We start from the raw sequence: 27,254 nt of genomic DNA on the forward strand, positions 1-27,254 counted from the left end.
GAACTTCTGTCAAGTAAGGAATGAAATGCACATAATTATTTTATGTAAAAGGCAGTATATATTAAAAATGAAAAGAGAGGACTAGTATGAAAGAAAAGTATGATCCCTAAAGAAGCTAAAGTCGCCACTAGATTCAAGTTATATTTTAAGAATATTAAACTGTTGCACTAGACACCCTTAACCTGTTGAAAGAAAAGGTATCATTTACAGTGGACTCTAAGGGGGCAAAATATTGTAGATACTATTAGCATGGAAGTTGGTAGGACAGCTCTCCATCTTGGCAGTTATAAGCGTGTTATCTGGATTTTAATTCCTAATTTGTCATAGGCCACTTCTAGAATTTCTAGATAGAATTCTTTAGGTGAATTTGAGAGTACTAGGGAGTTTTGTCAAATGTGGTTTGCTGGAACATTTGACAATCAGGTTTAGAAATAAAATAATGTTGAATATTTCATCAAAAGCTTAAAATTTCTTCTTCTACGTGAAATATTTTGCCATGCTTTTTCCTTCTCTTCCAAGAATAAGATACCGTCAGACATGGGCAATGTACTAAGCACACTACTGGATGTGGTTTCTAGTATCAGCTCTCTTCTCAATAAAGTCCAGCATGTAATGGAAAACCTTCCAGTGTTCTTCCAAGCAATTCAAAACATTGGTATGTTTGACATCTCTGCATTGCAGCAGGTATGTGTATGATTTTCACTGTGCAAACTTAATTTCCATTTTGATGTGTTGTCTTTGGGAATGCTAGTAGAAATTCTATACTAGAAAGTTAGGAACTTAAAGAAAAGAGTGTCCTTTGAAGCACTTTTCTTTTTTTGGTGTTAACCTGTGAGAGTATAGCCTAAGAGTTAATATGGCATTAGACTGGTTAGTTATATAGCATGATTATTTATGTAATTTGGAGATAGCCATGCCTTTTCAGCCAGCTCTGTAGAGGATGTTGTTAATGAAGATGTTGTTTTTGATAGGTTTTTTTTTTCTTAAATGAACAAACTATATCTTTGTCTAGCAACTACTTTGATGAGAAGTACCTTTACTTTTTAAAGCAATAAGACTTAAGATAGCATGTGCACTTCTTGAATCTGCTTGAAATTTTTGTCTGTTTTAATGCTTTTATGCCATTGTTCTACTTGGTATTAAGAAATAAATGTGTCATGAAATGAGATGATTATTCCTTTCGTCCCTGCTCTTAAGGATAGTTACTGTGTACACATGGATCTTAATTAGTATCTAATACTAATTAAATAAATTAGAAAAAAGACTCCACCTTTCAAGGAGGGTCCATTTCCATAAGAAGACCTGCTGACACTTCTGGCATTACCTTCTGGATTTGCTGCACTGAAAGCTCAGGGTTTAATCTGGTGCTAAATGACAAAGATTCTTCAGTGGTTAACAGTACAAACTTGTTAGTGAGTGCCATCTACAATTAGCATTGTCTTAAACACTCTTGTCCCTAGTGATCTGAATCTTCTTGTGAGCTGCTCTTCTATATGACTAAAGGGCATACTGTAAAATGATGTTCTGTTCTTTAGAGTACTTCTCTGATTTCCAGAAAGGTGGTTTTCATCAGAAGGTTACATCTTTTGAATTTTCCTATAACAACTTCTGGTAATGTCAACTTAAGATTTTTCTTCTAACAAGGAAAACATTCTTTTCAGAGTGAAATCCCAAAGTTGCTTGCTTATCTGATAGAAGAACTTCTCAAAGATCATTTAAAAAATGTTTTCAAAGGAAAAAATCCAACAGCAGAGGGCCATCTGGTCACAGGTCTGATCTTTACTCCATGGAATCCCATATTACTCAGTATTATAGCACAGATTTAACCTTAGAATTTTTTGTTGTTTTACATCTTGTCACGTTTCATTGCATTCTGAAAAAATCTGTTTCTTTTTTGTGTGCTTGTATAGTAAGCTGCTGTTTATTTTTGTCAAGTAATCATTTGTCAAGGATTAAAACTTTTGCTGCCTATTTCTTTTTTTAATAAAATAGTTATCTGATGTTTTTAACAGCTCTTCTGTCTTTGACTCTTTCTTCTTTTGTGAACAAGTAAAAGTTGTTTATTTTTTGGTATTGCAGTGGAATTGCCAGGTCACAGCCTGAACCAATGGTTAAGCACAAGGTGAGAAAGCATGGCTAACCCAGTGAGCTCAGGTGCATAGAATGCACCTGAGTGACTAGAAAGGGTGGAGCCAGGATCCACCCCTCCTCATCCTCATTTAAGGGTTGGCAGCTGGGGGAGTAGTATCTCTCTGGATGGAGATTACATTTCTCTTGGGCTGTCACTAGTCATTAGAAGGAGTGAGCCAGGTTTTCTTCTTTATTACCTGTTATTGCTCCATAGTGCCTGTATCCCATTTGACTGCGCTGTCATCACCACCTTTGCCTTACAGGTTTCCTTTTCTTTTCAGGATCAACTGCATTTGTTCTGCTTTCTAATAACTATCTTTAATTCTTAATTATTTTGTTTTCTTCTTGTCTTTTCTATAGTGGCCAGTCTTGTGCTGCTAAATAAGTGCGTCTGAAGTGCATATACTATGTATATGCTTTTTTTCCTTAAATATTTTCCTCTATTTCAAAATAAATCCATTCTTTTGGATTTTCATTTTCTTGATAGCCAGCAACAAAATAGTTCAGAGACTTAGAAAGATCACCAATTAAGCTAGCAAAGCTTTAGCAGTAAAAAATACATAGAAATTCAACATAAAGTAAGACAGATTCTCTCCTTTCCTAACTTCTAATTGAAAAAAAAAATTTTGAAGCATGTTTTTAAATAAATAATGCACATAGGTTTTTTTTTTTTTGTCTCAAAGACAAACTGAAAAGGAAGAAATAATATTTAAATATCTGGAAAGTGTGAAGTTTAACCGGTGTTCTACACACTTCAATAAAAGATGATGTAAAAACTGAATCTCTGTCAGTGATAATTGGAATATAGAGCCACTTTCTACTGCTACCTGCATTGAGTGAATGATTTTTTCCCTTGAAGGAAAAAACACCACTGATTTCAGTCATGATTTTAGCTTGTTTGTTTTCTGTTATAAATTATTTACTTATATGCCAGTGTGAATTTTTGGCCTGTTCGTTTTTCATGACTAGATAATTCCAGGACAGGAAGAGACTTGCTGAATTACTGAATTCTGTTGCTTGTGAAAGGCTGCCTCGTTCTGTTATCCCTCTGCTAAATTTAACAAACTCTGTATTTAAAACTATCTTTACTGAGAAGCTTCTTGAAATTACAAATATATAAAATTTTGACTGCAATTTATCCAATGCTAGCAAATTTGTTATTGTATAAAAAATGTCATTTACAATATCAGCTTCCCCTAGCGCAACTTGAGGCCATTCCCTCTTGTCCTTCCCAAGCAACAGGTGACTGCTGTAAGAATTCAACGTGGAAAACAGTAATGCTCAGGCAGTGAAATTTGTGAGTGCAGCTCAAACAGCGTCAGCCATCTACTTTCTAGAAGTGTTTGCCCATGTGTAGCTGTTGCAACTTCTGAGTTGCCCATGTTTTTGTAGAAGATCGATCATAATCCTCCTCTGTTTTCCTAGGTTAAATGGATTTTTTTTAACGTTTTGCTTTTCTTTAACTGTCTCTTGATTGTCTCATACATAGTAGGATCATCTTCACATGCTATATTAAGGTTAATCTTGAATGCTGGGGCCGAGAGATATGTACAGTCTTTGAGGGGAGGTATGGTTCAAGACTTGTAATTCTGTTCATGCATGTCCATGCCTACTAAAATAACTTGCTTATTTTGTGATTCACCTTTTCCATAAACTGCATACATTTGTACCTCTTACTTCAACAATGGTCAGTAATATGCCCAGGAAACGTCATTTTACAACAGCAGCAAATGATTTCAGTTGATAAATAATGTTTTGCACTGGGTATTATATTTGGCTTACTTTGAGTCAGGTAACTGGTTTCTTCCCATATAGCGTTCTTTTCCCTGGAGTGCCTTCTGATTTTGGATTATAGGGACATTTCTGTAATTCACTTCTCATTTCAAGGCTAAAAAACTCATTGCAGGGGACCTAAGGTCAGTCTCAGGAAAAACATTAGGAACTTCTGTGATCCAACATTTTCTTTGTTTTTCATCAGGATCCCTGCAGTATCTTCTTAAGGCCATTTTTTGCCCACTGGGTAGGTACTGGATTAATGCTGATTAATGCTTTCTAGGGTACAAACATTAGTCAGTTTGTAGTGTTTCTTGAACTAGAGATAGCTTATGTGTTTCTAAGGAAAAATCATTTGCCTTCCGAAATAAATGTATTGTGTTGATCTGGAGCAATAATTTGATAAAGCATTAAATTCTATTCTTCATATACTGTTTGCCTTCGTAGTAAAATGTGTTGTGGTATCTTGCCATATTAAACATCACAATAAAGTACCGTTATCTCCTGGGGCCACTCATCATTGAATACAGATTTGCTTTCTACTTTTCTTTCAAATGCTGCTATCTAAATCTGATACTTCAGACCATTTTTTTTTTTTTTACCCAAGTCAGCAATTTTGCCATTTGTCCAATTCTGCCGATTTCAGTACAATAGAGAGTTATTGTTCATGTCTCTGTCCAGAAGAATATCTATTTCTATACATTGTCCTTTACCCTTTGAGTTCATCAAAATTTGAATGATCTTTAACCTCCCTCTACATTTTCAAGAAAATAAATATATATTTTTTTACTTTGTCTGTTTAGTAATAATTCTGAATTTTTTAAAAATTTTCTTTGCAAGCTGTAATTTACCTTGACTTTTGGGTTTACTTTGTTGAATAGCTAATATTTTTACTCCAGACAAATTAGCTATTTAATTTTTTTTTGCTTGTCATATTCTTTCTAGGTATACAGCTGTCCAGTTAGGTCAGAAATCCCAATGTTATGACCATTTAAGCATCTAGTTCCAGACAGCTTTTTAATCTTTGGTGCCAACTTTCCTTTTCTGTTAGTTTGTTGGCAACTGACTTGACTGATTTTATTTATTTATTTATTTATTTTTAAATGGGAGACTACTTGTTTCAATTTAAAAGCCTTGATTGTGGACATACTTCATTTAGCTTAATCTAGAACTAGTGGATCAAATATGATTTTTATGAATATGCATCCTATATAGTTCTCCCATTTTATCAGTGCAAAATTTTAGGAAACATCCTACTGAGTCAGTGGATATTTAGTTGAAAGGCAGTAAGTAGATTCCAGTCAGTTGGTGGCAGCTCACTGCATAAATATCTATTATTTGAATTTCAAGTTATTTTGATTGGAACCAGAATTAATTAGGGAGCTTGTACTCTTTGACAGGAATAAGCCTCATTTACCCTTCTGTTGCCATCACAAACAAGGATTCAAAACCACTTTATTCAGTTTATGAAGTTTATTCCTCCTTACCAGTAGATTGATTCCAGAGCTGTAGGTGATGGTGTTATGAAATCCAAATATTACTTGACTTTTTGCGTATGTACGTAATAAACAATCTCTGATGTCAACTGTTTTAAAAAACACTTGCTAGTATTTCTCCAGGAATTAACAAAGAAGCACCTAGCACTTGAGTGATGTACTGATCACAATAAACAATTTCTAACAGCATAACCTCTAAACTGTCTTGTGATCTATTATTTATGTAAAGAACTGTACTATTTTGAAAAATGACTCTCCTGTTAAGAAAAAAACAAACAAAAAAAACAAAAAACCCCAGAGAATCAGATGTTAATATCAGTGCCAAGTATCTTTGCTTCACGTGTCAAAATACTTTTTCTACTTACCATCTTTGCAGTCTCAAAATATTATCCAATAATCCAGTTATGTTCTTCCTCATGTGTATCTGCAACAGTGGTGTGTACCATGTGGTTCAATACATCTTTCAGTTATACTTCTGCAGCACGTTGTCTTCTAGTTGCATCCTCTTCCTTATGGCTGTGTAGCCTATCTTTAGACACCAGTTGCAACTGAGCGTGTTCTCTGAAAAATGAAGCTTCACATTTTTGTAGTGTATTTAATGATGGTTCTTAAGCCATAAAAGCAGATTGCTTTCCTTATTAGATGCATGGTAATCATGAGCAAGTGGTAATTGTAAATGCTGGTATGATTCAAGATGTGCAGAAACTACAAGTATATCTAACAAGTTAAAAGATGTATTTGAAAACTGGGCTTTCATAACAGGTGCACTTCTTTTGTTTTAGCAACTGTTTTCAATGTGAGTATTCATATGCAAATTGACTTCAGTTGTTTCTGCTTTGTGATACAGGAGCAGTCTTTGTGAAAGCTGTTGTCCAGTTGTCTCGATATTTCCATTTCTTTTGTGCCTGCCCAATACGGGATTTTTCAAAGTTGAATGTAATTATATATTACTGTATTTCAGTACCTTGTCAACTAAAACTGCAATAGCTTTTTTTCCCCCCCATGACAAAGGTGATCATGAAAGCAGAAAAGAGCACAGCAGGCCCTCATTCTTGTAGGCAGTTTCAGCAATTTAGTTCTGTTGATTTCCTCGGATTGTGAGAACAGCAGGGCTACTCCCTGAAGCCACAAAAAGTAACTATTTCATCTGTATTTGTTCTAGTTCTTGCAAGGTGGGCAGTTCAGAAGTTCAACTGTTGGATCCCTTGAGTCTGTAATCAAGGCAGTATGTAAAGAAGAATCTTCATTTTTCAACAGCGCAAACCTGTTTGTTGATATGCCCAGAATCACAGGACTCTTAGACGACAATATGGCAAAATACGGGATTCCTGAAGATTCAAGTGAGAAAATCTATTGATCACAAGTTGCATATTCAGATCTTGAAAAATTTTTCCTGCTTAAATAGAAAATGCCTGCTGACAATTCAGTTGATACTGTAAACCTAAACACAAGGGATGATCAATAGAAGTTTTACAGCTGAGAGAGAATTCTGATGAGACGCAAGTGATTCTAGTTGTTTCCTGTACTTTCAAATAATAAGAATGTTAATGCCTTAGAGACTTACTAATTAGATTTTCTTTAAAGCTCAGTATACAAATACATTTTTGAGATATAAAATGGAAAATTTATTGTTGCCTACATTTCTTCCTTGAACATAATGTTGTGGTGATATTGTGCAGTAAAATGTGCAAACTTTCTGGAAAATTTAAGTTTTTAATAGTTGAAATATCTATTCTTTATCAAGTGCCTAGGACATCTGTTCCCTCATAATTTCACCTCTGCTACCTTCAACATACTTTTGACTCATCCTGATTAATTTAATACTGTTAATAACCTTGTTGGTGCTTCAGTGACTGGGTATGAGAGAAGAATGCAGGGATACTGTGGTAAGGACCTGTGAAACAGGACTCTGTTTCTGCAGCCTTGGCTGTGTACCCTCAGGGAGCCAAAGCTCTGCCTTAGCCTTGTTCACTTGTGTGTGGGAAAGTCATAACAAACTCAAATTAGCAAGTCTGTGTCTTTTGGTGTATTGCTATTTTTGACTGGACAGTTCAGAGTCTCTTAATTCTTTGCTGTCGTTTAGCAATAATTGCACTCAGTAAGGAATGTTTCCTTGAAGAAAATAAAAGTCTGAACAAAGAACTGGGTGTTCTAAATGTTACATTTCTGGCTTTTGTTTCTTTTATATTTGGCCTGAATCTAAATATTATTGGCTTAGTCTTCCATGATATACAATAATAATTATCTCCCTTAAGGTGTTACTAATGATGTTAAATGGCATATTTGTAAATCTGCTCATAATTTAAATAATGTGCATGAGCCGGGCATAAATATCTAAATGTTTCCCATAATAAACTCTTTGCCTTTACTTGAGGACCATGTGTGAACACTGGGATATCTTTGGGCCTGTTCCTTGCCATGCATTTTGAAGGACATAATGCCATCCCAATGTATTGATAACTTCATCAGGTATAGGAAAATGTTTTTTAACTAGGAATGGAAAAGTGACTTGTTTAGATTTTTTTTTTTCTTATCAGGAAGTTAGGTGTCATAGACTAATGCCATTTTTCTTCCTACATTTTTGTAGGTCTTAATGAAACTGTGCAAATAGAGGCTGTATTTGTGAAGGATTATTATCCTTCTTTCTTAAGTAGGAATGAAAGCTATTGAACAACTGACGGTCTGGGGTGAATGTGGCTTATTAAGGTGGTTCTTCCCTCACTGTTAATTTTGTGTGCAGAGGTTTTACATGCATCTGTCTACCTCTATAATGCACTAATGCAGCCTTTAGGGCAGATGAATTTTGAAAGCGGCTTTTCAGCTAATGTGAGAAGCTCCCTATATTCTTTTACCTAATTATTGAGGTTGCAGAACTCTAACTGTATTTTAGACAGCAGTTAAACAATTTCTATTCAGGCATCTGTAGTGGTGACAGCTGATAATATCTGGCATGCTGTTGTGACAGATCATAAATTAAGACTGAAGACTTGGATTTAAAAAAAAATAACACCAGCCACACCTGTGTTGACTTTATTAAACGTGAATCTGTCTTTGTTTTTGCAGCTCCTTTTTGCTTGAAGCTTTATCAAGAGATTTTACAGTCTTCGAATGGGGCTTTGGTATGGACTTTCCTGAAACCTCTGTTACATGGGAAGATATTGTACAATTCAAACATCAGCATGATTGACCTGGTTATAGAGAAGGTGAGTATCAAAAGAAACACTATTTCTGTTTATTGATTTTTTTTTTGTGTGTGTGTGTGTTTGTACTTCATTTTGGGAATACTTTGTACTTCATTTCTTTCAGGATAAGTAGAAGCAGTTGGATAATTGCTTTCAAAAAAACTGGAACCACCCTGCCACCTGAGTTCTCACCTTCTTCCTGCTTTAAGTTAAATATTTCTCTTAACTTTTTTTTTCTACTTGTTACACTGGTTTCACCTCAGAGTGAGAAGGAGAATTTCTTTCAAAGTACCGTAAATCTTGTACAGGAAGATTAAAAAGAGCACATTAACAGAGGTGTAGTAAGAATCGTGCTGTTGTCAACATGTAGAATATAGATATTGCAAGTAAGCTTTTGTCTTGAATGTTTTCTCTATGGCCCAGTGCAGGGAGCTGTGGGAAAGGGATACTTGGGAAAGAAAGCCTATTTGGAGGGAGTCACTGAGCTGCATTAAAAAATAGGCTATGGTGCATCTTGGTTTTATTTCTAATCGTGTTTTTAACACCGATAGTATAAATATTTATGGCTAAGATGCCATATATATGTGAATACTAATGACTTCATATCACTAAACAGTTTTACTATCTGGTATGGCAAGTAACCTGGTTTGAGCATAATTGTCTGCAATGAAATTGTTCACGTCAAGCTTTGAAGCACGTAGGTAAAAGAAGGGACAATTATGCATTCTAAGTGCATCTTAGTGTTCTGTGCTAATTTTGCACTTATCTTGCAAATATATTATGTTTACCTCACAACGTTATTTATTGCGGGAATGGCAATTTAAATTCATTTAAGATCAAGAGAAAAGCTGCTTGTAAACAATACATTAAAAGGCTGCTTAAACCTTAGATGTGATGGCAACTACTTCCTGTGTAAATGGAGCACATGGTGGTTCTGTGATCAGGGTGGAGCACAGTTCTGACTTATGCTCTAGAAGATAAAAACCTAAGCCAAATAGCTGTAAATTGGAAGTAAGGTTTCAGTGATTTCGTATTTTGCAGTTAAATAACGATTTGGATAACAGTCCACCTCTCTAGAGTTGAGTAGAATTGATTTAAAAGCTTTAGCTAAAACTGAAGATGCTATAGATGAAAATTCTATAAAGATTGTATTGTGATAATGATAAAAAAAATTCAAATTTTGAATACACAATTATATCCTATGTTACATTGACATTGATAATCACTTAAGGCACTTCTACATTATTGTAGCTTAACCCGACTAGCAGCTGAACAACACGCAACCTTTTACTCCCAGTGGGAGGGGGGAGAGAATTGGGAAAATAAGGTAGAACTTGTAGGTTGAGATAAAAACTATTTACTAAGACAGAAAAGGAAGAGAGAGAGAACAAAAATTATAATAATATATATACAAAACAAGTGATATGTAAAGCAATCGCTCACCACCCACCAAACAATGCCCAACCAGTCTCTGAATAGCATCTGCCCCCATGGCCAACTCCCCCTCAATTTTATAGGTTTTTCACATGAAGTCATGTGGTATGGAATATCCCCTTGGCCATTTTAGGTCAGCTGTCTTGGCTCTGTCCCCTCCAAGCTCCTTGTGCACCTCCCAGTCCCTTTGCAGGGCAGTGTGAGAAGCTGAGAAACTGAAATGGCCTTGGCTCTGTACAGCACTTCTGAGCAATAACTAAACCATTGATGTGCTGTCAACATAGTTTTTCTCCTAAAGCCAAAACATAGCATCATACCAGACACTATGAAGAAAATCAACTCTGTCTCAGCTGAAACCAGGACAATTATTTTGCTACTGGTATGACAAAATCGATATCTGGAAATAATCTATAAGATAGATCTCCTAACATCTGTTGTGTATAGATATTTTAGTGAAATCAAGACTGAGTAATAGAATTCATAATGCAGTTAACTTGTGTTTTTTTAATATTCTGGAGTAATTCAAAGATTCGGGTAGATGTTTTTAGCACACTTGTTAATGTTCTCTGGACCCCAGAGTTCCATCAGTTTATTAGGAATCTGTAATCTGCACCCCACCTCTGCCATTTGTATCTGACGAGGAATTCATCAAATCATTGAATGGCTTGTGTTGGAAGGCACTTTTAAGATTGTTGAGCTCCAAGCCCCCTGCAGTCAACAGGTTTGCCACCTACTAACTAGATCAGGCTGAGTATACCTGTTTATATATAAATACAAACGTAGTAGGAATGTTTCTACAACAATTTTTGGTTTTGCTATATTACACAAGCCTCTTAGTTATTTTTCCAACACAGACAAATCTTAAATGCAAAATAACGGCCTAGGGATCTTAAATGCAGCTACTAACAGCTGACCCTCTCTTACACAGTCAAATATCCTATTGAAATAAAAATTGTAATTTACTTGAGACAATGTGACCACATGTTAGCAGTGTATTAGAAGGCAACAAGTAGATAATTAAAACTGAAAATGAGGTAAATACTTGTATAGTAAGGGATATTCTGCAAGTTTTTCACATGGATTGTTTCACTTCAGGACTGCGTAACTAACCGTTCTTTGATAAATTGTGAGGTTGTGGATTTTGCCTTCTGAGAAGTCAGCAGTTCTGATGTGTAGAATAACTATGACCATTATGGAGATGTGCTGCAGCACTGGCTGAGAGCAACAATGTTCAGTTGCAATTGGCATCTAGGAGTTCAAAGACCATGTGTGATGCCTTTGATCTTTGTTAACTTTTTTTCCAGTGATGAGCTGATCTCATAAAAATACATCTTCTACATATTCAGGAAATCGAAGTAGGAATAACAGTATGTGCTATTTCTTTGTAATTGGAACAGTCAGAATATATATATAAAAGTAGCGAGATGATTCAGAAATAAAAGAAAAATAGTCTAGCAAATTGATTTCAACTTTCTGTTTTTTGCCAATTATAATTAGAAAAATAGGTAATGAGTCAAGTAACTTCTCATTCTAAACTTACGTAGCCTGTCTGGCTTTGCATAAGCACACTTGACTTGTCAGTCTGTTAAAAGATATCATTATAAAGGCAGTGAAGTGTGCTCAAAATAACATTATTTATGCTTAAATCAGGAAGACATATTTAGTCCAGACAGGGCAATAGATGATGCTCAAGACTATAATTTTAATCAAATGCAATATCCAGCCTAAATGTTATGTAGAGTATTTATTTTAATGGATCTTCATTCTTCAGGAAGAAGGGAACTTAAAGGGAATTTTTATTAAACATCAAACTCCAGCTACTCATTAGAATATAAACTCATAGGAGTCTTCATTCTGCCTCAAATTCCAACTCATACTGTGGCCAATAAAGATTGCATAGGAAATTGCTGAAGAGTATGAAAGTAAAGTGATACTCTCCCCAGATACTGTCCCAACTTCTAAAGACATGCCAAAATTTTACTGATATAATGTGTCCAACTTTTATTTCCAGCTCATGTAGTGTTTGCATCCACAGTGTCTGTGGTGAGGTGTTCTCTGTTAACCACCTCTTCCTTATTTGCTTGTTCATTAACTGCTCCAGAGTTGAAGCACAGCTTCACTTTAAAAATTCAAGTGTTTTATATCTTCCAACTATATGTACTTCTATTCTCTATTTACACTTCTCTCCTTTCTTGTAATTTCTTATTATTATCACAAAAGGAAAATTTGCTTAGCAGAGATTTCAAAATCATTAGTCTATGTAGTCTCCTGGTTCCCCTAGCATCTTTTTTTTTTTATGGATAGCATTGAATTTGTTATTCTTCAAATCTCTTGATACCAAGGCAATTATAATCAGGAAGTTATGTTACACCGACTACAGTACTTCAACTGTTTCATCCTTGAAATCTTTTAGAATTCTTGGCTGGATGTTAACTGATCCTGAAAACTACTTACTGTTCCTTTTGTTAATTTACATGACCTTTTTTTTTTTTTTTTTAACTGCTGCTTCAATTTGAGACATTCTCTAAAATGCCCTCAGTTGTTTGTATAAGGAGATCAAGTATTCTAATGGATACTGTAGATCTTTGAAAGTGACTTCAGGAAAACGTCTTTTGTGTTGTTGGGAATTGGCTCAAGCACCAATATCTGAGCTCTTCTGAGATCCCTGGTGAACTTCCTGATCTCACAACTTGTAGAGGCTTAAAATTCAGACTCCTCATATTCTAGCATGACCTGCAGTGCAGAAATGAAAATCTCCCATTTTGCCTATTTCTGTCCTTAGAGCCTTTCTGGTCTCCCTCAAGTTGTCACCTTCCAGTCTGAACAGCGGGTTGAATGATCCTAATGTTCAAAGCTGGGATTTCAGCCCACAGGCTTTCTGTGTCTGTTGACAGAAAAAGCTTGCTTAGCTGATTTAATGCCAAGCTAACATTTAAGTTTGCTCTCCCTTGGAAATTGAGATAGGCAATCGCATATAAGCTAAATGCATAGATTCCTTCATGAAAATGATGTTATCTGTCTTTGGGCATTTTGTGCTAGAAATGGGAAGAATAAACACCACAAAGTGTTCTTCTGTATTGTCTTAAGCTTAAGTATGCGTTTCTAGGAGAGAAGGAGAGATGAATGTTAGGTGTGGGGTTTTGCAAATGGCATTTAAAATATTATGGCAAAAAACGTCTACCTTTAATAGGAATTACGGCAAAACTATGGTCCCAAATTTCAGTTTGCAACTCATTGGAGAAACTCCTTGCTGGGAAATGTCATGATCTCTACCATAATAAAAAATTCTGATAGAAATGGAAATATCTAGTTCTTAAAAGCATTCTACAACTGATAATACCAATTTCAACAAAAATATACTGCTATACTATCTAATATTGAGCATGTTTGTGATCTGTTAAAATAGACTGGAAAAAAATTGATGGTTGCTACGTGGTGGCTAAGACAGAAATTACAGCTTATGCTTCTCTGAGCCACATAATATTTTGCTATACTCAGGACTTCCTCTGTGAAATATATTTCTAAACAAAATATGTTTGGTCACTTGTCTTCATGGTCCAGACCATGCTTCCAACTTTTTAATTTATTAGATATTAGCATAATGTAGTTAGAACAAAAGATCCACACAGTTTACAGTCTTTCAACTACATCCTAACTGTATTTTTTTCTTTGCATTCTGAAGCACCTCTATGATACTCTGTATGAAAGAGACATTGTAAAATATAGATGTTTTTATGATCCTTCAGATAGGAAACATAAACAAAAGATTTCCTGTAGTGTGTGTTTTGTTTAGTATTCAGAGACTGCAACAAATACTTATATATGTGTTTGGTTTTTTTAAATACTTACAGTTGACTATCAGATCATGTGGAAAGGAGATGCAGAACGTCTGAAGCATGCTGGCTTTTCCTTTCTCTTGTGGTTTGCTATGCTCAGTCTTTTTCAGTTGTCTCCGTGGCTTCTTTTTCCTAGGCTAATTTCACTTTTGGTTTTGTGGAAAACTTGAAGACTTATTCACAGGCATGGCTAAGGATGTCTGAAGTTTTTAAAAACCGTGGAAATGTCCTCATGGTCTCACGGCTGCAGGTTGGTGAAATGTGGCATGGCTTTCTATGTTGCAGTGAATTGATCTAGGTGAATTTCTATATGTGTAAAGCTGCCCTTCTGTCTGGCTGCAGCTTGAAAAATAATTGAAAAAGAGACAGATTAGCTTCAGGTTGTGAGCCTACAGTGTGATACTGACAAAATTCAGGGCTTGTTACTGGGATTTCTCCAATTCTACATATTTTTCATTTTTAATATACCAGTAAAATGTAGTTTTGCCACGTTTTACATGGTAGGCTGTTACATGAAAGACTACTACAAGTGTTAAGGAAGTGTCAACAATACCCTGGGGTGTATCAGCCCGGTGCTGCCAAAAAGGAGAGGGAAGGTCCTGCTCTGCTCTGCATTGTGCAGCCTCACCTCCAGCACTGGATGCAGGTTTGAACATCACAGTACAAAAAGGATGTAAACTATAAAAGAGCACCCAGAGGAGAGCTATGAAGAGGGTCAAGAGAGCAAGACATATGAGGAGTGGCTGAGATTCATTGGTTTGTTCAGCCCAGAGGAGCTGAGGGGAGGCCTCATGGCGGCTGCAGCTCCTCACAGGGAGCGGAGGGGCAGCGCTGAGCTCTGCTCTCTGGTGACAGCGTCAGGGCTGGAGGGAGCGTTGTGGAGCTGTCAGGGGAGTCACTTTAGACATAAGGTTTGGATTTTGGGTAGTGCTGTGTGGAGCCAGGAGCTGGACTCGGTGTTCCTTGTGGGTCCCTTCCAACTTGGAATGTTCTGTGCTTATTCTTATAAGCAGAATCCTGTCATGGCTTCTGTATATATATTGTCTGAACTGTTATTAAGTTCAAGTAAGCAATGTTATTGTAAGCAGGCATGGGACTTGCAGATCCCAGGAAGCTCTTGTAGTGCTAATACATTTTTTCCCTTTAGAACTTGGCAAATGAGATAAGGAATTGAAAACAATATAAAGGGAATTCCCAGCTGCCAGTTTTTAAAGATGTTTATTTTGCTACTGCCAGTGCTAATGGTTCAGTGCCCCAGAAGCCCTGCAGGAAAATAAAATGAGTTTCTGTCCCAGTAGTTTTGCAAAAATATTAGAATGGGCTGGGTTAAAATATTTGGAGTAAAATAGCACTGTGAAGTATAGTAATGGGAAGTATATGTGCTGTTGTTTATTTTAAATGTGTGGAGTTAACCTCTGAAGGGGGAAAGACTGAAAACATGGAAGAAGCTGAGTGACTTCTTCACTGTTATGCAGGAAATCTTTGTAAGAGAAATATTTTGTATTTATTCAGTGAACATAAACGTGACATATCTACAACTTTTTATTTTAGGAAGCACTGCAAAACAATTTTGTAAAGCGCTTTGTAGAAAGTAACCTGGATATTGACCTGGAAAAACTCTTTCAAAAAATGCAAGTATATGGTATGTCTAAGAAAGTGCATGTATTGATTACCCTTATTAGATTTTAACTTCATATTGGAACTACATTCAGTTGGATTTTACCTGCTTAGATGAAATTAAAATAGCAGAGTTGAAATTCTATTGTTAATCTCGTATATTTCTAACTGTATTATTTTCTGTGTCAAATTTGTCCATTGCATAATATTGAAAACTGAAAAAATCTGATAATGTATTAGAAGTGGCAAGCTGTCGTGGATCAAATATGTAATCTCTAGCTACAACTCAATTATTTAACAGTAATTTTTTTTGGTAGTTTTGAAGAAAATCTGTATACTTTTAATAGAAGTAAGTCAGATTTGGTATGGTATGTGTTTAATCAATACAAGGAAATGTCTGTATCTCTTCTCTTAGTGGGAGAGAATTCCATGTCATCTCCTTGAGCCCCAGGAAATCATGAGGGGTTAATATCATGGAGCAGCAAGGCCAGGCTCAGGTCAGCAGAGTGATCGGGCTCAGATCCAGCCCTGGGATGGCCAAGCAGGCCTGTAGAGATGGTGGCCAAGCAAAGATAACACCCTACAAGTGAGACTCAGATCAGTAGGTCTATGGTCAGGCCACCATGGGGCTGCCCAGCAGTGTCCTCCTGGGTCACTGTCAGCATTAGCTGCACCCTTTCAGCCCTGATGCTGAGCTCCTGGCAACCAGACTCCAGTTTACTTATAGATTTCTTTTTTAGACAATTTGATAATTGGAAAAAATACTGACGTGTCCTGCCATCGCTAGGTCAGTGCATTCTAATGGAAATTGTTGCTGACAGCATTAGAAGGAACAGTCTGTACCAATGAAGAGTCTAATGTTGTTTAAGAACAGCTTATCTTCATGAAGACTGAAGAGAGAAAAGTGACATAAAATGCAATAATAGTGTGGCATCATGCACCAAGGGGGCTTGATGCTTCTCAGGGAAGGATAGTAGTAAGGAGAATAGATCTGTGTAGTTTGTCGGTGCATGTTAGGATAATTACAAGCCAGACAGTAGTCTGTTCCAGTCATTTGTTGAGGGAGGGCTGTGAAGAACTCTTAGATGCCTCACTGAGGGGGCTGTGTGGCCTGCATTGCTGGAAAAAAAAAAGGTGGTTACTGATTACTAAATCTGCCATACTGTTTACAGTTAAATAATTAATCTGTATCTAAAAAAATAAAAATAAAAAATTGAGTACCTGAAGTGTAACTTTTATTGGATTTTAGTACCGGCCTCTAGGCAGGAAATGGAGCAAATCCACTGACACTCCGGAAAGCTTGTAAATACTGGAATGTGTCCTCAGTCTTTAATTGTACTATTGCTCTGAGCTGGTGCCATTTGTGGTTGGCATGAGCTGAAGTTCTTGGCTTTTCCATGCATAGGATTTGAGATTTAACTGAAGTTGATGGCCTTGATTTAAAAGCTAGTGCTAGCTACATGAACTAAAAACATCACAAGTATTGTCTGTAATTCAATCCAGAAAGTAAGAGATTTGGGCACAGTGTCCTCTTTAGGCTGAGGAGCTCAAGCTTCTGTCTGCCATCTCTCAGCATTATTTTCTTAACCACTGCATTGTTGGCTAGTCTGGATCTGAAACAGTTTGCCCATCATGGTGAAACTGGACCACAATACAATTAAAATACAAGAACAGAAATACACAACTGGAAAGTTAGAAGCAGGGAAGACAAAGTCTCTTAAACTACAAGACCTCCTGGAAATATAACTGTCAGTGTATTAATTGAGCATCAGATGTATTTGGTTTGTACAGACCTAACACAGGGAACTGTATGACAGACTGTGGGCAAACTATCTCGTTAAGAAGATATCAAGATCCTTTGAGTCATAAGGTACATTTTTACTGTTACAAACACTTCATCACAGAAGTCTGTGCACAGATTTCTTAGGCTGTAGCTTTTTAATGGGGACATTTGACTGTAATAAATGTTTAATAGTCTTGGACTGAGAATACGGGAAATCACTGAAGTAGAATAGCTTATGAAACTAGAATTTATTTTAATGTAATACACTTGGTAAAATTATCATAAGAAGTGAAAAATCAATATAGGTGATAGATCGTATGGCTTTTATGCCTACGTTATGCTGTTGGTCCAGAGTGCCAGAGCACTCTTCTGCATTTATACTTTGACATTTCTTTTTACAGGTATGTTTACAGTGAGATGCCTTCTAATTATGCTCAAATCCAAGGTGTTTGTGTTTGTATATTTTTTCTTCGCTATGATGCTATAAATATAAGTAATAGGATTAGAAACCTTTCATTCACCTTGCAGCTTCTGTTGGAAAGTTTCATGCGACACTGAGTGAATTGATGCAGAATTTTTTTTGTTCTTTTAAATGATTGTGCTAGGAGACTCCTCACAAAGTTACAAATTTCTAAAACTGTTTTACAGAGTATTGTGTCAGTTTTACTTATCTGGGGCAAAGTAAATATTGAAATGCAGACAGACAAGTTTGTATTTTTCTTCTTAAACCCATCTTCACTTTGTAAACTAGCCTTGCGTGGGCATTACAAGTCTGTCTCTCTATGCTTGCTTTCCATTCCAACAATTCGCAATCATTTCCTGTGTGTAACCAATTTTATGTAAGCCCTGTCCTGCTAGGACTTTTGAGTTCTTTGCTGAGAGCAATCCTTATAAACCCCTCAAGAGACACAGGGAAGCAACTGTGCAGCAAACTCTTTTTATGTTTTTGCTCCTTGAGACTTCCTGTTGTCCTTCAGTCTTCAGTGATTTCTCCTAGAAGTACGGTGTATTTCACAGCTAAGGAACCTCTCTTTTGGCTATGTATGACCTGGGATGTACCAGCAAAGATTAAAACAAACAAAATCAAACAATACAACAGGGATCTTTCCTGCCTGGCTTTTTCTTCTCCTGCCCTCATTGTCATTAGACAGTTCTATGTGTGTTTAGAGAGCTGGAAGCAAACAAATAGCTCTAAAGTCATCACTGAGTCCTATGCTGATTCAAAAATTTATGCTTTATTCCTATTTTTCTTGCTGCCTTTCTCTTAAATAGCACTTCTGTCTTGTAGTTTTATAGAAAAGAATTATATTTCCTCCCAATTACTTAGCAGAGCATTAAATGAGTTAAGTGGGAGATGAGGGATGAGTTCTGTGTAACAAAGCATGAGGGTATGAGTATAAACAGTGTTGCTGATTTTTGTTCATAGTTACTAGATTTATAATTGAGAAAAATAAAAGATAAACTTAACTCTATATCTTAATTCTAAACCTTTCCTGTGAATTGTGTCTGTTCCTATACATGTGTACTACTCTGCCCTTGTCAGGCCTCATCTGGAGTGCTGTGTTGAGGCCTGGGACGTCCAGCACAAGAAAGATGCAGAGTTTTTGGAGTTAGTCTAGAGGAGAGCTAAGAAGATGATCGGAGGGCTGGAGCACCTCCTATGAAGACAGGCTGAGGAAGATGAGCTTGTTCAGCCTGGGGAATAGAAGGCTGCAGGGAGACCTCTTTGTGGCCTTCAAGTACTTAAAAGGAGCTTATAATCAGGAGGGAGATCAACCTTTCACATGGTCTGATAGTGATAGGACAAGGGGGAATGATTTTAAACTAAAAGAGGGGAGTTTTAGATTAGATATTAGAAGGAAATTCTTTATTTAGAGAGTGGTGAGGCACTAGCATGGGCTGCCCAGGGAAGTTGTGGTGCTGAAGGCCAGGTTGGATGGGGTCCTGGGCAGCCTGATCTGCTGGCTGGCAGCCCTGCCTATGGCAGGGGATTGGAACTTTTTAAAAATTAAAATTATTTTACTTACCTTTTATTTTATTTTAATTGTATTGTGGTCCAATTTCACCATGGTGGGCAAACTGTTCCTGATCCAGACTAGCCAACGATGCAGTCATTAAGAAAATAGTCTTGAGAGATGGCAGACAGAAGTTTGAGTTCTGCAGCCTAAGGAGGACTCTGTGCCCAAATCTCTTACTTTCTGGACTGAGTTATAGACATACTTGCAATGTTTTTTAGTGCATGCAGCTAGTACTAGCTTTTAAATCAAAGCTATTAAGCCATTCTGTGATGTACAGATGCTGTTTCTATGCTAGAATACAGAAGTTCATGCAGACTATGACATGCAGTATGTTACTTCCAGAAACATTTAACTATGCCATACTCCACGCGAGTAGTAAAGTCACTGTTACTTCTTATGCTAAAATATTCAATAGTGTAATTAATGAGAATTTTTTTTTAAGAATAGTTAAATATTTTATTTCAAATTAAGGTCTTATAAGGATCAGCTGTTTATATACGTATAGGGCTGTATACGTATGCACACTTATAAAAATAAATGAAAGATTTAGCCTATTATTTGGGATTAATATTTGAAATACTCTGTTCTAATGCCACAAAACAAATAAAAACACCTATTTCCTTTTTTTGCCCTCCTGAAGTATAGTAGTAAGACATTTGAGGCTGTTTCCTCTCAACCTATGAATTCACTCTATCACTGCTTGCTTGTCTTCTGAGTTATAGACTTCGAATTCTTGTGCTTCTGCTGTTAATCTTTATCCTTCTCACTGGTAGTCTTGTCTCTTCTTCAGACTACTACACACATCTTTCCACTTACCTGCCTTCCTGTTGTATTATTTCCTGTGCTGCTGCTGAGTAACACCTACAGTCCAGGGTTTTCTGTCACCACTGTTACCAAATGAGTTCATCACCCATCCTTTTCAAAGCCTACATGTTCAAGCAAGTCTTGAAAAATTTAAGAAGAGATCTTGTGTTAGGTGCTTTATAAGTGATTGTTGATTACCTGAGAAATTCAGTTGTTTCCATTAAATACAGATACATTTAGATTTATTTCTAGCTCATGCTATTCATTTGGTTATTCTCTGAAACTTAAAGGTATAGCACCATTCTCTAAAAGTATATGGAGGTCTGAACTCCTCCAGAGGCTCAGCCCTCTTGGAACCCATCTATTGATTCTGTAAACATGATCAAAGTGAAAATGGAGAGGTTTTAGTTTTATTGAGATGGTTTTTTTTAAATATGGTGGTTGAATCAAAATGCTTGTACCCTACAAAACAAGTTGCTTGAAATATTTGCAGTGTCAAGGAGGTAAGAACTAGCTTATACATTTGCAGATTAAAGAGATGGTTCTCTGAAGTACGGTAACTCTCTTGTATTTGTGGAAGCAGTTACAGAAGGATAAGGAAACATTATAAGTCCTACATCTTAGAGGACCTTTTTCTGGAACTTGTTATATTTTTATTGTTCTGAAATTGAAGGGAAATGTGGCTGAGTACTTGTAAAAACTGCTGCAACACGAACTATACTTGCACAAGTTCACACTAATATTCTTAAGCTTTTAAAAATTCTTCCCCTTTTTAATGTAAAAGGTATTTGCTCCTATGGGGTGTGAAAGTGAGAACCTACATTTTGTTCTGTTTAATTCTTTAAAGCTAAGACAGTCTAATTTGTTTCCTCCTCTTCTCATAGAAATTATGATGGGCAAGACACTTAACAGCTCAGCAAGTAGACAAATCGAGCTGTTGTCACAGCTCATAGTAAATATCTCTTCCTGTGTATTACTGGATCGTTTCCAGCCCTTTGAGTCTGTTGCTAAGTTGGAGGAGAAAGCTCATGAACTCATGCAGCAAAATAATTTTTTGGCGAGTAAGTATCATATTTAAAATGTATATGGCAGAAAACATTAGAATTTAGTTGTTGTCTGTTACACATCTAGTTCTTGATCCAGCACCTCAGAGAAATAAACATGTTCATTCAGAGCAAATTAATAGTGAAGCAGTTGATGTTATTTCTCTTCCACCTTGGGATTACATGCTTTCTCTATGCTTTCTCTGCATTATGCCCTTATTGCCAAGAATTAATTAATTATGCAGGATTTAAATGACAAGCACTTTTTTTTCTTACTACACACACATTCTCTGTTTGCATAAATGGTTTTAAGTTACATGTAGGCTTTCTAGATGAGAGGAAGGGTACTGTCTCCTTTTAAGTCAATATAAGCTGTGCCATGCTTTTTCCCCTGTTGTTTGGTTTATTTATTGCCTCTCTAGACTCCGTTAAGTATAAAACGAGTCATGTCAAAGCAGTTATAGAGACTGAAACATTAAAATTGTACTAAATCAAAACTTAAGAATAATAATATGCTTGCTCAGTCACTCACACAGTACCCACACTTCTAGCGTGTGGAAATGAAACCTAAGATCAATGAAATTTTCTGACTGTTCCTTTGAAGGGCGAGGCATCTTAGCCCACAGAAAATGAAACTGTCATGTTGTAGGTCAGTTTTGCTTCCACTTACATAGGGAAGGATCATATACCAAAGTAAGCTGACGTAAGCCTTGTGTTTTTGCAGCATTGTGGCCTCATGCATGCTTTAAGAGAGCGTGGAAGATGGCATTTTAAGGGACCTAACATGTCCATTGCATAACTATTCTCAGTTACAGGCATACATTACTTTCTATGGTTGGATGGGAAACCGAAGTTGAATTTTCCTTGCTTTCTTTGTAGCCTTCAAAGTTGTAACAATGTTATTGAATGTCTTAGAAAATTAAATAATTGCTTAAATGGGAAAATGTGTTTGAAAAAAAAAAACAAAAAACTTTCCAGTAGTGTAAAATACTCTATTTTTATTTCTGAGAGACAAGGGATCAGTAAGGTATCTTTCCTTTCCTAAGGAAAGAAAGTCAACTTTTCACATTCATCGGGAAAACCTAAAATATATGTCATCCAGGAAAAAAAAAAGCCAATTTACTGTACTTGACTTAACCTTTCCAGCTACAGATAAAGCTTTTATCCACACTTTTTACTGTGCTAGAGAAGATAAACATGCAAATTCTTCTGTGTTAAAGCAGAAGTTAAGTAACTGACTCAGACATTAGAAAATCAGAATGGATTGGTACTGTTTTCCTTGTCTCCCACCTTCAGTGATGGTTAACCTTTGGACAAATTTTGTAGCTGCTTTCTTTTATGGAATGGAATAGGGGTCAGTCTTCAAGAAGGGGTTCTATATGGATGTAAAGAGGATAGACTGCAGTTCAAAAAAGCAAATCACTGTAGAAATTTCTTATGTAAAAATAATTGTTTCAAACCCATTTATTGTGTGAATAAATATGGATGTAAAAAAATGTGGGACTGTATGAAATTCTTGAGTGGGAGTCAGGAGATTTTAAAAGACCAGGAGTTAGCTATGTAAATAATATGCCATTTAGGCTTGAGTATGAAGTGCTTTTTCTTCTTGTCAGGTATCATCTTCAATACATCAAAGAACAAGACACCAGATTCCAGCAATCTACTTACACAGCATGTTTCATATACAATTAGAACCAGTGTTCTCTATAGTATGAGAACGGATTTGATTAAAAACCCAGCATGGAAATCTCACCCCCAGAAGCTGCCATCTGATGGGTTTAAATACAATCATATCTTTATTCCTCTTCAAGATGTGATAGAAAGAGCAATAATTTCCGCACAGACTGGGTTAGATATCTCAGAGCCAGCAATTCAGGTGCAAGCCATGCCTTATCCTTGCCATACCAGTGATCTGTAAGTAAACTTTCTACTTCTTAATTCAATTATATAATTGGCCTAGCACTAGAGGACTTAGGGAGCTAGCAAATCATTGTAACGATTAAATACATATCCTAGCACAGAACTGAACCAGTTTGTTCAGTACCGGTATTGCAAGTGTTAAGAGATGGAACAACAACACATAATGCCAGATGATCCCTTCCAAGGTATTTGCTTCTATACTTTATAATGGTCTGCTGGAAAGAAACTGTGTCAACATGTGCAATCAGCTGTGTGTTCAGGGGAACGCACATTCCATTATCAGTTGCCCTTTTTGCAAACTTAGGATTGGCCCACAGTATGTGTATGATGAAATATGGTGCAAAGTGAGTACGAACAAAAGAAAAAGTGGAGGATTGTTCTTTGTAAAATCATCATGATATTCTGAGTATAAAAATTATGGTTGGTGATGAGACATTTTTCAATGGAGCAAAAATTGACTGTCTCATGTTGTTGCTTAATACATATATTTGAGTTCTGTTTGATTATGAGTGGTGCCTCATCACCTAAAGAAAGGTTACATTACTTCTGTTGTCACATATGCATATATAAATTTATAGTAGTAATACATATATTTAGCTTGTTGCATGAAAAATAACTGAATTAAACTGAACAAGAATATTTCTAATTGCTTATGTCAAATCTTATTTTGTGCATAATTTGAGAATAGTTGCAGTAGTATTCTGCTACAAAAACTTTAATCTCTGGGGGCTAACAATTCTGCATATATATACTTTCATAGGTTTTTGAACAATATAGGGTTTTTTTTCCCACTTATGATGATGTTAACATGGATGGTTTCTGTTGCTAGTATGGTTCGCAAGCTTGTTTATGAAAGAGAAATTCATCTTGAAGAGGTAAGAGAAAGCTAAGCCTCTGAAAATAAAAAAGTATACTGAAATACAAGCTATTAAACATTTAGGTACCTTTGTGTGCTCATAAATCTAGCTGTTTTTGTTTTTCCTTGTTTTTATTCTGGGTGGTAATTTCAGGTTCTAGCTTCCAACTGAGATTCACATTATTGCTTTGAGTGTCAGCCCCCTTAGTTAGCAAATATTTTTCATGGGACAGAACAAGCAAAAGATCCTTAAAATTTGAAGCTGGAAACTATTTGAAGTGAGGTCTTGTGATTAGATATTTTGGATTCTTTTTTGTGTTTAGCTGTATTTGGCCTATTATGATACACCTGCATGTATTAAATTAAAAATTTGCTATGCACTATATAATTATCAGAAATATGAGGGAGGATGACAAAGTGAAACAGTACTATTTGCCTAGATCAAAAACTAGTCTTGGCAGGTGATAAGCATATTGATAGACTGAGGGTTTTATGGTAAATTTTGTGTAGAGATATATAAATATATTTTTAAGAATTGTACTGATCTTTATTCTTCTCAGTTGTCTTCCTTCAATTTGGGAAATTATTTAATTTCTCTAATCTTTCATTTGTAAGATGATTTTGGAATGCTTTACAATATTATCTCAACTTTGTGAAGTTCATTTTGATCATCTTATACTACTTCAAAAGTATTTTTATTATCTTGTTTCTAAAAGCATTTTCTAGAAACAGTGATGAGATTTAATAGTTGGCTAAATTATTTATATACATAAAAGTTTTGAAAAGTATGCATGTTTTACTTTTAGTTCAATAATAAATGGGGGAAAAATGTGTTTATACCCACAGCACTGTAGTTGTGGTGCTTTTTAGAGTACATAAAGGCAAATTTCTCGCTGGAGAGCCTGGTTATCTGACATCTAGTCTTGAAAACCCATGCAAAAAGTGTGTTGTGCCTGGGATTCTTTGTGCTTCTACAAGATAAACTCAGAATGGAGTGTTGGATCCATGAGAGAGCAGCAGAAGGGGTAATACAGGGAAAGGAGAGAAGTGATTTAAAGGGAAGGTGACACCCTTTGGTGGGCTGGTAGTATCTCAGTGGTGATTTGTTTTGCTTAAAAACCAAAATGAATGTGTTGTTCTAACTTCAGATCCCTCTGTTGTATTATCTTGCAGTATATGAAGACAATGGGAGTACATCCAGCCATTCACTTCTTTGCTTGGTTTCTGGAGAATGTAATTGTGCTCACAATAAGCAGCTGTGCACTGGCCATCATTTTAAAAGCGAGTGGTATCTTTGCTTATAGCAATGGTTTCCTCATCTTCCTTTTTCTCCTGGATTTTGGAGTGACAGTTATTATGTTAAGCTATTTTTTGGGAGTTTTTTTTAACAGCGCCAATACTGCAGCTCTGTGTGCCAGCCTTGTGTATATGATCAGTTTTTTACCCTTTATAGTTTTGTTGGTCTTGCAGAACCAGTTGAGTTTTACCAAGCAGATTATAATGGTAAATATTTCTTTTGCTTTTCTATTTTTTCTTGTTCAACCATACATGGATTACTATAGTTCCAAAACTTTAGATTATAATTTATTTATTTTATCCCACATTTTTGTTTGCTTTTGTGTTTCACTAGAAATAAGTTACTCTTTTATAGGTAGCCAATTGAGCAAATTTTTTGAATGTAGAAAGGAATAAAAAATAAATTTTCAGGGAAACTTTTAAATATGCAGAAGTATAAAGAAAGATTCTTCATGTGCATAATATCTCTAAATACTTTGTCTTCAAAATATCTGTAATATTATGATTGCTTAGTTCTACTATGGCTTTATATGAGCAGTGTGTATTATCTTGAAAACTCTGTCAGATTAATCTAGTTTTTGGCATATAAAAATTTGTGCAAATTATTTTCATGGCTGTATTTCCTCTTGCAGTGTCTCCTGTTTATGCCAAATTTGATAAGTATACCAAACTTTTTAGACACACTTTTTCCTGAAGGAGATCTAGAATTAAGGTAGTCTGTTTTCTTTATGGTGGGTTGCAACTGCTGTAACTCCAGAAGCAGAAGCAATTAGGTGACTAATTAATGCAATTACCTACTATGGGGTAGAACAATTCATCTTAAGTGTTGAGGCATTTCACATTTGTTCTGTGAGCACTCTTAGCATAAACCATTTGCACAGATTTAGGTTGCTCAATGTCAATCAACAGTAGGTGTACTCTGCATCTTTATCTACCACAGATCATAACAGGGATTTCAATGTTAATAGAAGAATTGTATTCTATATGTAAATGTTTGCTAATCATCCCTTAAAAGATGACTGTAGAAATCCAGCCATCTTGATGTTGAATCATGATCATCCCAATCTCATCGTTTTTGCAGGAATGTGATTTTTCTATTGAGAACAGCTGAGGATTAGACCAGGAATTTATCTAATTGTTTTCTTGTTAATACTGTTGGAGATATGTTTCCTTGCTATTGCTTCATATCCATGTCCTTTCTCGTTTTTTGTATGCTATAAGCTGTTTTTATGCCTTTGTACTGTCTTAATGTACCATATCCCAAGTTGGTCATCAAATATCAACATAAAATGGAAACTGTATTTCACACTTTATGGCTTTGCCTCCTGTAAAAGATATACATGCATGAAATCGCATTAAGATGATGGAACGCTTCACAATATGTTAAAAATGGAAAATGCTTTTTCGCTTGGTACTTTCTTTTTGTTTCAGTTGGTCAGATAAAATAAATCAATGCTTTGCATAAATGTAAGTGCAAATGCAAGACTACAGTATTCAAGCATAAGAATGCACAAAGAATTTCATGTTATTTTGTCGTTTTCTCTCCCAGAGGGAGAGAAAAGTAGACATCAGATAACTTGAACAGTTTAAAATCACTGTTATTGCAAAATAACTCCTCAGATACCCTGCAATTGCTGACAGTCGTGCGGCAGCATGTGAAAAACAGGATGGAATTTAAAGAGAGGGAAGAGGCCATCAAGTGGGATGGTAAAAACTTGGGAATATTAGAGGCAGGGACTCAGTTAATGGGAATTAACATGCAATCCATGCCACTAATGAATTTTTTTCGAAGTAGCAGCCTGTGCCATAGTTATTTATTCAGACAGCTGGCAGGGTGAGTGCCTTTTGTGTTAAATATTACAGAAGCCTTATTTAATTGCATTGTTTCAAAATAGAAGATAAAATGAACTTTAATTTCACTTTCAAACTAAAGAACTTCAACTTTGAACAATGCTTACTAATTTTTGTAATGGTTTGAATCTTCCCGTCAATCTCCACAAGGTTGTCAGTGTTTTTGCATTGATGATCAATCTTACTTTCATTTTATATTGCATCACTGAACTCGG

General features: G+C 35.9%; 1 protein-coding gene across 1 annotated transcript in view; it reads left to right on the plus strand.

Annotated features, from left to right (window-relative positions):
* ABCA13 (ATP binding cassette subfamily A member 13) overlaps nucleotides 1–27,254 on the plus strand; it is a 193,230-nt gene that overhangs the window by 53,835 nt on the left and 112,141 nt on the right. The window contains exons 26-34 of the mRNA XM_021386386.1: nucleotides 520–684; nucleotides 6,562–6,739; nucleotides 8,463–8,602; nucleotides 13,988–14,101; nucleotides 15,403–15,493; nucleotides 20,958–21,134; nucleotides 22,730–23,030; nucleotides 23,797–23,911; nucleotides 25,066–25,395. Coding sequence (XP_021242061.1) covers nucleotides 520–684; nucleotides 6,562–6,739; nucleotides 8,463–8,602; nucleotides 13,988–14,101; nucleotides 15,403–15,493; nucleotides 20,958–21,134; nucleotides 22,730–23,030; nucleotides 23,797–23,911; nucleotides 25,066–25,395 — 1,611 coding nt within the window. The remainder of the gene's footprint in view (nucleotides 1–519; nucleotides 685–6,561; nucleotides 6,740–8,462; nucleotides 8,603–13,987; nucleotides 14,102–15,402; nucleotides 15,494–20,957; nucleotides 21,135–22,729; nucleotides 23,031–23,796; nucleotides 23,912–25,065; nucleotides 25,396–27,254) is intronic.

This window comes from Numida meleagris, chromosome 2 (assembly GCF_002078875.1).
Source record: "Numida meleagris isolate 19003 breed g44 Domestic line chromosome 2, NumMel1.0, whole genome shotgun sequence".
In the NCBI taxonomy this organism is placed as follows: Eukaryota; Metazoa; Chordata; class Aves; order Galliformes; family Numididae; genus Numida; species Numida meleagris.